The 11,171-nt window shown below is 42.5% G+C and overlaps 2 protein-coding genes across 3 annotated transcripts; one reads left to right on the top strand and one right to left on the bottom strand.

Moving 5' to 3' along the window:
• Positions 1–1,034: 1,034 nt before the first annotated feature.
• Positions 1,035–7,709, top strand: LOC116210377 (protein NETWORKED 1A-like). Its single transcript, XM_031544243.1, has 4 exons — positions 1,035–1,376; positions 1,940–2,117; positions 2,612–6,201; positions 6,388–7,709. The coding sequence occupies exons 2-4, from the start codon at positions 2,015–2,017 to the stop codon at positions 7,468–7,470; spliced, it is 4,776 nt and encodes a 1,591-aa protein (XP_031400103.1). The 5' UTR covers positions 1,035–1,376; positions 1,940–2,014; the 3' UTR covers positions 7,471–7,709.
• A 151-nt stretch (positions 7,710–7,860) lies between these two features.
• Positions 7,861–10,162, bottom strand: LOC116210378 (protein ANTAGONIST OF LIKE HETEROCHROMATIN PROTEIN 1). 2 transcript variants are annotated; one of them, XM_031544244.1, is made up of 2 exons: positions 9,888–10,162; positions 7,861–9,007 (listed from the first exon to the last, which is right to left on the bottom strand). In XM_031544244.1, exons 1-2 carry the CDS (start codon positions 10,060–10,062, stop codon positions 7,938–7,940), a joined length of 1,245 nt encoding a protein of 414 aa, XP_031400104.1. In that variant the 5' UTR covers positions 10,063–10,162; the 3' UTR covers positions 7,861–7,937. The 2 variants fall into 2 exon arrangements, with proteins under 2 accessions (XP_031400104.1, XP_031400105.1); XM_031544245.1 differs by having other exon boundaries at positions 7,861–9,004; positions 9,888–10,158.
• Between the last annotated feature and the right edge of the window lie 1,009 nt (positions 10,163–11,171).

The raw sequence follows: 11,171 nt of genomic DNA, 5'->3' as shown, positions 1-11,171 counted from the left end.
TTCCGTGTTATGATTATGTCTGAGGCATAGGCAGCTAATCCTAATAGTCACAAACTAATTGCTTCATTAGTTTTGTTAAATTAAGTACATATTAACAATTAACTATATAAAAAAAGTACACATTAACAATCCGAGTAGGCACAAAGTGCAACAAATGCTCTCTCTAGGTCTAGATAATTGTAAAAGCGGCCCCAAAGGTACCCATCCATACTGCTACCACTAAATAATTGAGAGATAAAACTTCCTTTCCTTTTCTTTTTCTCCGGTTACACGACATTTCGATTGATACCTCGGAATCTATGTCCTTCCTCGGGTATTTTTCACCATTTTATCGAAGTAATTAGCCAACCTTCGATTGGCTTGGTCGAAGTCTTATGTTTGCGGAGCATTCATTGTGTCATCAGTATTTTACCAATAGCACTATCAGAACTTGCCAGTAATATGTTGATCCCATTTTCATTATTAACGTATACTGAGAAGGGAATAAAAGGAAAGAGCTAATGGCACAACCGTTTTGAAGATATGCGGTTTGATATAGCAAATCTGGGGGAAGATGAATTAAGAGATTCTCATTCAAATTTCTCATTAATCGGGTTCGTATACCCTTTATTTCTCTTCTCCTACGAGCCTCCTTTCTGATCAATTTGCAAGATAATACAACCATTTCAACCGAAAAGAAGGAAAAAAAGAAAAAAAGAAAAATCAAGAGATTTATGCAGTGAAGAAGAAAAGTATAATCTAAAAGCACGTTCACGTTAATCGTGAGAATCAGACGGGCCTTAAAAAAGAAAAAACATGAAAAGACGAAGAGTGTCACTCAGCCGACTGGTAACTGGAAGACCGTTATTCGGCTCCGTCGATGAAGGGGAAAAGCAAAATTCCCGCAAGGCAATTAATATTAATTGAAAAACATTAATTATAAATATATGAAAATTGCCATTTACTGCACCACCCTGGAATGATTACCAAAAATAAATAAATAAACAAATAAATAAAAGTTGCCATTCACTGACACTGTGCTCTCTCTCTGTGTCTCTCTGTGTCTGTGCCTCTCTGTTCAGTGAGTCAGTACTCACTACTCAGTTTGCTTGCTTTCTCTTTTTGCTGAGTTTCCTACCCTTTTGTTTTTCCTCCTTTCACCTTTCTCAGTCTCCAACAACAACAGGGGAAGACCAATCTATTTCCCCGTCTCTCTGTCTGTCCAGTCATTCATTTGTTCCCAAAAGCACACCATTTCCGCAGCGCCAGTGTGAGAGAGAGAGAGATCCAACAGACATGGGTTGAGTGAGGACTTGCGCATGTGTGTCTGTCTTTGGGTTTGACCAAGTGATGTAGCTGAGAAGACAAGAGAAACCCTCTGGTTTAGGTCTGGTCTGGTGAGTTCAGATGTTTATGTGGGTGCCCTTTAGGGGGACTTCACATTTTCCTTTATTTTCACCATTGTTGGACAAATGTAGCAAACGTCTCTGTTGATTTTGTGCGCAATCGGGTTGGTTCTTGTGCTGCTCCTCCGTTTTCTTGATTTTCTGGAATTTTAGTTTGTTTCTGTGTGTGCTCTCTGTGAATCCCATTGCCTGAGAAATTCCGGGTTCCCCCTGCTTTGATCTTCCGTTTCATTAGAATCCCAGAAGAACCCCAGCAGACATGTCTGTCTTTCGTGTTTCGGCAAATATTCCTCGGTAACGAAACCCCGATAATCCCAGGCAAACGTGTCTGCTAGTGTCTTTTTGATCGGTTGCCTCGCCACTGTGTAATGTTGCAGCAGTAGGTAGCCATCAGTTACCTACTCAGCTCAGCCGATTTCCTTTTGCCATCAGTTACTGCTGTCTTCCGGATGATTCTTGATCACCCGTTGTCAAATAGTTTGGCTTGTCTTTTTTTCTTTTCGGTAGTTTGTTTGGTTCATCATTAACGTTGCTCTTTACATCTTTGTGTTAAGGTCCAAAGAGATCAAGAGTGGCAAACCCTGTAACTGGATTGGTCTGTTGAGCTCAGTTCGTTGAGGGCTCGAGAAATGGCGACAATGGTGCATGCTGATTCAAGACGGATGTACTCGTGGTGGTGGGACAGCCACATTAGCCCGAAGAATTCCAAATGGCTTCAGGAAAATCTTTCAGGTATAGCTACTTGAACTAACACTGTTCTTCACCCTGCAAAATTTTCGACTGCTGAAAGAAATGGCATCAGCTAGTCCACTCTTATATGATGGGTCCATTTCTAAATGATTCCATTCCTTCAAATGAAAAATGGCATTAGATGTTTGATTGATGCTACCATAAAGTAACTTTGACATATGAAATTTATGATTTCCGCTCTTTGAACCCTTTTCCGTTGTCTAGGCTGAAATAGGATGATGCCATGATGTGGACATTATTCATGAAACATTGATCAAACTGCCATGATAACGTTACCCAGTTTTATCTTGTTGACGTTGACAATGATCCTATTACTGATTTATGAGAGGATAATCGAAATGGAAGAAAATGAGCAGCTATAATATTAGCAATCTCAATGGTTCTTATAAGAGAAATTACCAATGACATTCCGTCTCTATGACTGTTTACTCCCATGACATTGATTTGACTATGTGTCGTGTCTCCTCGTAACACAGACATGGATGAGAAGATAAAGCAGATGCTTAAGCTCATAGAAGAAGATGCAGACTCCTTTGCTCGGAGGGCAGAGATGTACTACAAGAAAAGGCCCGACCTCCTGAAGTTGGTCGAGGAATTTTACCGAGCTTACCGTGCACTTGCAGAGAGATATGACCATGCCACGGGAGTTCTACGCCAGGCTCACCGTAGCATGGCTGAAGCCTTCCCAAATCAAGTCCCTCCCGTTTTAGACGATCCAAATTTACCTGTGATTTCTTCTGATCATGAAGATACATCAGGTGATACTAAGGAGTTGGATAAAGATTTTGTGGGGCAGTTTCTGAGGAAACAACTAGTCAACTTAGAGGCCGAGAAGGAAGTAAGTCTTCTCCAGTACCAACAATGTCTGGTCAAGATGAGTGCAATGGAAAAAGATGCTGAACATGCTCGAGAGGAGGCTCAAACACAAAAACAAGAGCTCATTAGGGTGGAAGAGGAAAAGGAAGAAGTGATGGGTCAGTATAAGAAGTCACTGAAGACGATATCAAGCCTTCAGGAGAAGCTAGCAGATGTTGACAAGCTTATTATGGAGGTTTCTGAGCAGTCCGATGGAGTTGAAATGGAGCAGCAAATACTGAAACAGGAGTTGGAGAAAACGGCTGAGGAGAAGGAATCTGCTTCGCTTGAGTGCAGTCAATTGTCAACAAAAGTTGCGGCGATCAAAACTTTGAAGGAGAATATGAGAGTTCAAAGTGAGGAACTTACCCAGAAGAATAAGGAGATTGGGAGGCTGTGGAGTTGTGTACAAGAGGAGCGCCTAAAGTCCACGGAGGTTGAAAGTGCCCTTCAGGACCTGCAGAATCTTCACTTTCAAGCGCAGGAGGAGATGAGGGTTTTGAAAAGTTGTAATCAGGATTTGCAAGAACGAATCAAGAAGGCCGACAAGGAGAATAAGCATTTGAAGGAGCTGAACTCATCCTCATCTTCGTTGGTAGACAGCTTGAGAGGAGAAACTGTTAGCCTGAGGGAGATAATTCGGAAACTAGAGAAGGAGGTTGAGGTTCAGGTGGAGGAGCAGAATGCTCTTCATCAGGAAATATACATCTTCAAGGAGAAAATGAACATGATAAAGGAGAAGTATCAGCTCGTGATGGAACAGGTGGAATCTGTTGGTCTCGATCCCGAGAGTGTAAGATCATATGTGAAGAAGCTGCAAGATGAGAAATCAAAATTGAGAGAGTTCTGTGATCGGAAATTGAGGGAAAATACAACTCTTCTCGAGAAGAATGCCCTACTGGAGAATTCTGTTTCAGGGTTGAAGTCGGAGCTAGAAGAGGTTAAACAGAAGTTGCAGGATGAGAAATCAATGTTGAAGGAATTCTGTGACCAGCAATTGAGGGAAAATGCAGCTCTTCTTGAGAAGAATGCCCTACTGGAGATTACTGTTTCAGGTTTGAAGTTGGAAATGGAAAAGGGTAAGCGGAAGCTGCAGGATGAGAAATTGATGTTGAGAGAACTCTGTGACCAGAAATTGGGGGAAAATGCGACTCTTCTTGAGAAGAATGCCCTCCTGGAGATTTCTGTTTTGGGTTTGAAGTCAGATTTGGAAGAACTCAAACAGAAGCTGCAGGATGAGAAATTGAAGTTGAGGGACTCCCATGACAAGAATATGAGGGAAAATGCAAATCTTCTCGAGAAAAATGCCTTCCTGGAGGGTTCCGTTTGTAGTTTGAACTCAGAGTTGGAAGGGGTTAAACAGAAGCTGCAGGATGAGAAATTGAAGTTGAGGGAATTATGTGACAGGAATACGAGAGAAAATGCTGATCTTCTTGAGAAGAATGCCCTCCTGGAGGATTCCGTTTCTGGTTTGAACTCAGAGTTGGAAGAGGTTAAACAGAAGCTGCAGAATGAGAGGACAAAGTTTAGGGAATCGGGTGACGAGAATATGAGAAAAAATGCAGCTTTGCTCGAGAAAAATGCCCTCCTGGAGGATTCTCTTTATGGTTTGAACTCACAGTTGGAAAAGGTTACACAGAAGCTCCAGAACGAAAGGACGAAATTTAGGGAATCAACTGATGAGAATATGAGGAAAAATGCAGCTCTGCTCGAGAAGAATGCCCTCCTGGAGGATTCTCTTTCTGGTTTGAACTCACAGTTGGAAGAGGTTAAACAGAAGCTGCAGGATGAGAGAACGACGTTTAGGGAATCCAGTGACGAGAATATGTGGAAAAATGCAGCTCTGCTCGAGAAGAATGCCCTCTTGGAGAATTCTGTTTCTGATTTAAATAAAGAGTTGGAAGATGTTAAACAGAACCTGCAGGATGAGAGCATGAAGTTTAGGGAGTACATTGATGAGAATATGAGGGACAATGCAGCTCTGCTCGAGAAGAATGCCCTCTTGGAGTATTCTGTTTCCTATTTGAACAAAGAGTTGGAAGAGGTTAAACAAAAGCTCAAGGTGTCGGAAGAATCTCAGGCCTCTTTGACGTGTCAGTTACAAGTTGCCACCAAGAACTCAGAGAGGCTCAAGAAGAAAAGTGATGCTTCGCAGAATTCCCTATCCGATGCCAATGCGGAGATTGAACGATTGAGGATCATGCTGAAGAGATCAGAAGAGTCGTGGCTCTTGCTTCTTAACGAGAAGTTGGGCCTTATAACTGAAAAGGAGAGTCTCTCCTACCAGTTTGAAACGACCAAAAGGAGGCTCGAGGAGTCCCTCTCAAGGTGCGAAGATCTAGAGAGAAAATGCTTGTCTTTTGATAGAGAGAGAGAAGAGAATTCCATTTCTGCTGAGTTGTTTAAAACCCGAATGGCTGCTCTTGAGAGTCAGGTCCTCCTCTTACAGCAAGAGGCTTTGAGCAGGAATCGAGAATTTAAGGAGGAGCTGGACAAGGCTCTGAAAAGCCACTTTGAGATCTTCATTCTCAAGAACTGTGTACAAGATCTCGAAGAGAAGAACTCATCACTCTCATTCGAGTGTCAGAAGCTGACGAAGGCCTGTGAGTCCTCTGAGAGACAGAGATTCGTTGTCGAGAAGAGTACGTCCCAAAAGGTTCAGGAGATGCATAATTATCTTTCCGGACTTCTGGACGAAAATTTTCAGCTTCTTGTTGAGAAGTCAGTCCTCAGTGCAGCCATCAAAGAAATTCAACAAGAGGCAGTGATAATTGCGACAGAAAGAGATACCCTTTACGAGGATCTGAAGGTTCAGACTGAGAGATATGTATTATCACAGAATAGGCTGCACAAAGAAACTAGGGAAGGTAAAATTAGAGAGCAAAAACTGGTCAGTGATCTGCTAAAGAGAAGGCATGAAGTGGAGCTGTGGGAAGCACATGCTACAGATTTACTTTGCGAGATGATGATCTCGAATTTCCGGGAAGCTTTGCTCAAGGAGAATGTTCATGGGTTTACTCAGTCCAAGGCCAAAGAGAGTGAAATGCTCGGAGAGAGAATTAGAATTCTCGAAGAAGAAAATCTTCATTTAACGTCTAAGCTTGAGGGTCACACGTCAGCCGAAGTTTCATTGAATGGTTGCGGAGCACCATTGGAGAATTGTGCAAGCCTTCACAACGAGCACCTTAGAGCCAATAGTGAAGAAATTCAGGTACTTTGTCTTCATTTAATAAATTATTATATCAAACATCCTGGGCTTATATTCATCGAGGTGTCAATAGGTATCGTTTAGCTGCTTTTTTTCTTTTCGATGTCCCCTGCAGATCACAATTAATATTGCTATTTGTTTAAGACATGGATCATAATATTAGTTTACATGATATTTCTACCGTTGCAGGACATCAAATTGATCACTCACTTGCAGTCAACCAGCCCCATTGATGAGGGTGTTCATCATACTGAGAGAGGAATCATACCCGAAAATTCAAGTTCTAGCGCCAAATCAGAAGATGGGATGAGACAGACTGAGGGGTTAAGGTACAAGCGCCACAACTCACATCGAGGATCTGATCCCAAAACCCGACATGTCTCTCGAAGAAAGGAAGTTATGAAACATAACAGGCTTGGGAAGAAACCAGTCCAACACCCGGTTCACCCCGAGTCTGAGGTTTTGACAAAGGACATTGTGCTTGATCAGATGTCTGAGTGTTCTAACTTCGGACCAACTCGATGGGAAACTGTTATTGGATCTGATGAGAGGATGCTTGAACTGTGGGAAACTACTGATCACAGTGGAAGCATTGATCTGAGGGTAGGGATATCTCGGAAGGCAGTTCATCCTTCTCGAGAATCTTTCTCCGGGAAGGAGCTTGAGGTCGATAAACAGGAGCTGTCTGAGAAGAGCTCCACTGAGCCTCATCCAGGAGGGAGGAACCTGAGGAGGGCCCTAGAAAGACTCAACGGAGATGCTCAGAAGCTGACTAATTTGCAGATAACCGTGCAGGACTTGAAGAGGAAGGTGGAGGTCACTGAGAGGAGCGGGACGGGAAGAGCAGCGGAATACAGGGCGGTGAGGGAGCAGCTGGAAGAAGCTGAGGTGGTGGTCCTGAACTTCTTTGATGTGAATCATAAGCTCACGAAGAGCGCTCAAAAAGGTTTCTTGTCGAGATCAATTGGTGCAGAGACAAATGATGATGATCGTGGAAGTGGGGTCAGGAGGAGGATTTCAGAGCAGGCTCGTAGAGGGTCTGAGAAGATTGCAAAGCTTCAGATGGAAGTTCAGAAGATACAGTTTCTTCTGTTGAAGCTCGATGACGAGGTCGAGAAGGAGAGCAGGGCAGAGTTGAGAACAGCCCGGTTGTCTGATAGGAAGACAAGGGTCTTGTTGAAGGATTTCCTGCATGTTCGGGTGAGGACCAATCTGAAGAGGAAGAAGGGGCAGTTCTGTGCTTGTGTACAGCTCCCGACCCGAGCAAAGTGAGGATTCCTCTTGAGGATTAGTAGCTTAACTGTAGTGTCACTTCTATTATGGTCGGCAACTAGTCAAATAATCTCAATAGGGAGGACAGGATTATTATTATTATTATTATTAAGATCCTAATTGCTGTACATCCCAGGCACTAACCGATAAAAGTTGCTGCTCTTTGTCTAGTAATTTTATTTCATTCAGCAAGTTTCAGACTGATATCAGAAAGCAAAGAAAGCGTTATTTCACGATCATATTTGTATGCATATCAAAGAGATCTAGTTTGCACCTTCAGTATTCCTGAAGGATTGAACTTGCAGATTTGAGTTAGCTCTTTCTGCGATGGTTTACTCGAGATAGCAGAGGGATGAGCAATGAAGATAGCTGAACGACAAAGTGAATCTATGTGCATAAACACTGAGAAATATCAGTTTCCAACTTTCCATTCATAATTGATATCTGGCAAATAATGAAGAGATGCATTACTTCGACTTAATTAAGCTCTTCTCTTTGACGTACATTAAGTGTTTGGCTAGGTTGTCCCGAACCGTTTTTCCTAATGGATCAACTTGCTTACAACACTGCTCAATGTAACCCGAATCATGATGACCTGACAGAGCAACATCAGGATTCAACTTATCGCCGGTGTCGATTACAATGTTATGGAGTAGACAGCAGACCAATATAATGCTTGGGAGCTTCTGCTTATCGGGCCTCCACATGACCTTGCTGAGTATCCTCCAACTACCTTTCAATTGCGAGAAGGCCCTCACTGCGAGCAATCTTGCAGATTCATGTGCAGCATTAAAATTAGGTGCAGCAGAGCCCGAGAGTTCACTGCTCTCATAAGGAGTTATGAGCCACGGCAGAAGCGGATATGCAGGCCCACCAACAATGTACTCTCGGGCCACCTCGTGCCCACCTCCTAAGGTCTTTTCTACGGGCCCATTTAGTCGTGCCCCGCTTTCACAAAGCTTGAAGAGCCCTGAGAACTTTAGGAGCCTCGGGACTGTCATTCCGCCCGGCCAACCTGTGACTATATCGAGGAATCTAAGTTCATGGTCAATGACTCCTTGCAAGAACATGCTATAATTGTTTGCCGGGTCACACCAGTCATCCGAGGTCTGAACTGCTGGTAGGGTCATGATGATGTGGGTCGCATCAATTGCTCCGCAGCAATTGGGCAGCCCATACAGCGCCTCGAATTGGGACTTTATCTCCTCTGCCCTCTCAGGATCAGGCCACTTCAAGTGGTGCCTTGCACGATCTTCTAGGGCCTCGATGAACCTCCACGTCACCTGGGAGACCGTCGACTGCCCAACCCCAAAGGCAGCTCCCACCGAGACTTGGGACTCGCCGGAGGCTAATCTTCTTAAAGCGATAGCTACTTGTTTCTCAACACTGAGGAGCCTTCCTTCAATGTTGATGAGCCCCGAGGGTGGGCATGATATAAGATCTTCTCTCACGAGGGAACATATATAAGCGAAAGTTTGCTTCGAGAGCCTAAAGAAGTGCTTGAATCCTTCCTCCTCATTGTCAGGTATTGGACCTGCTAAAATTTGAATTAAGCATCAATCAACGGAAGCGTTTTGCAAAACCTGTCCGATAGAAGATTATGGCCTCTGCAAACTTCAAAATTAAGCGGTAGGTTGTTACAGCACGGCAATCAGTGACAAAGCCAATCTTAAGTAAACAGGTGAGAGGATTCCAATTTCATTGAGACGAAACAGTGACCTTCAAAGATCGCTTTTAGAAGAAGTATGGAGCCAGACTTGATCAACTGCCATTTCTAAGCTTGATACATAGTAAACTCGCAGGCAAAAGGAAAAGCTAGTTGTACACAAATTATAGCTCCAAATATATGTTGAGAACCTCGTGAAATGACCTCCGGAAGATTTCATTTGTTCATGAATGAGCTTACAAATTCAACCAAAACCCCAGTAGTCCTTACATCGAAAGTAAGACAAATAGGTCATCCTGTGATTACTTAATTAATGTTTCGTGTTTTCGAAAACTAATGTAATCTGGTTCCAGGGTTGATCGAAATGGGAATTGCTGTCTGGTCAACAAAGCCCTAAACATTTTTTTCCCCACTTTCTGTTCTACATCCTGTTCATGAATCGAATGACCTAAGGCAAGGCATTAAGCAAACTACTCATCAAATCAATCGGCCATGACAGGATACTACGAAGCAGACAATAACGATAAATCCATTGTTTTTGCTTCACCCAGTAGACCAAAATCGACAATCTTCACAGAATCACAGTCTGGGTGCTCTGCAATTAAGTTGAGCAATGACAGACGATGCAGACCCAACAACAACACCGAACGATCAAATAGACAGCTAGCTGATCGACAATCAATGAGATGATAGGAGCAGACACCTGGGGCACGGGGATTAAGGTTAAGGAGGAAAAGGAATGGAGGAAGACCTGGGGCAGCAGAAGAGTTCCGGCGCCAGAAGATGTCCCACCACTCGGTGTCGACGGCTCTGGGGTCCACTGGAGCCACCGCGATGCTCCTGCGCTTCTTCAATCTCTTGGAGTCCTTCCTCCCCCTCCTCCTGTTGCTGCTGCTGCTCCTCTTCGATTTCTTCCCCGGCGCCATTTCATCGGTTGGCTTCCCCTCTGCTCTTTGTTTTGGCTGTTGGGAAAGGTTGAGCTATTATTACACAATACACAGTCGCTCACATTGGCAATGGCAAAAAGATGGAAAGACAGTCCAATCGGTCTTCAATTCAAACTCAAGGAAACCGGATTAAACCGAAATCAATAATCCGACTCGGTTCAGTCCGGTCGGTTTGACTCGGTTCAGTCTAGTTGAAGTAAACCGAATCAATAACCCGCGGTTGGCAACTCCATCCTGCGGATTGGTCCGCGATGCATGCAATTGGAGTTATATGTATCACAAATAGGGACGGTACTTGGGAGGGTATGGGACAGTTAGGTCCATCATGTACCCTTTTCAAACTTGTTAATATTTCAAAGGAAAATTTCTAAACCCTTCCCACTAATTTAATGAGTAACTATTGGGTACCCGTTTTTTGCCTATTAATAAAATTTATTTATTAAAAAAACTTCTACGAACTCATCAAAAGTTCTACAAAATAATCTGAAATAACAAAAAGTGTTCATACACAAAATATAATTCAAGGCGAGTAATTGTTTGAGAAAAATAGCCACAACACTTAAATTCATAGCATTAAATAAGTCTTACAAATACTAAACATCCAAATATAAGGAACGAACTAAATTCCGATCAACTATGAAAACTTCTTAGTACAATCTTCAAATGGTCATTCACGTTTTCTTCCGGTCTGTCAAAGTGATCTTGACACTGCAGCAACTATAACAATGGAATAAGGAGAATGATGGAAGTAAAGATTGGAGCTGAGAACGATATAGGTAGAACATTGTTTAATTTAAAGTAAAATTAATATTTAATTTAACATAGTTGAAAAATAGTTATATTTACATAATATAAAATAAATAAATTATAACACATAAAAAAGTTTTAGTTAACGTGCACAGTAAATTATTCCTCTTTTTTTTTGTAAAGACTAAGTATGTTCAGTACTGATTCTTATAGTACTGTTCGGGGAGTAGGCAAGCTAATTTCTGTAGATGTCATCAAATTCATATAATTCTGTGAATCGGAAGAATTGAATAAGGAGAAATAGAAAAATAAGGTAAGTTTATCTTGTAAATATGAAATAA

Source organism: Punica granatum, chromosome 6 (genome assembly GCF_007655135.1).
Source record: "Punica granatum isolate Tunisia-2019 chromosome 6, ASM765513v2, whole genome shotgun sequence".
In the NCBI taxonomy this organism is placed as follows: domain Eukaryota; kingdom Viridiplantae; phylum Streptophyta; class Magnoliopsida; order Myrtales; family Lythraceae; genus Punica; species Punica granatum.
The sequence above is the reverse complement of the archived record's forward strand: the minus strand, read 5'-3'. Positions and strand labels throughout refer to the sequence as shown.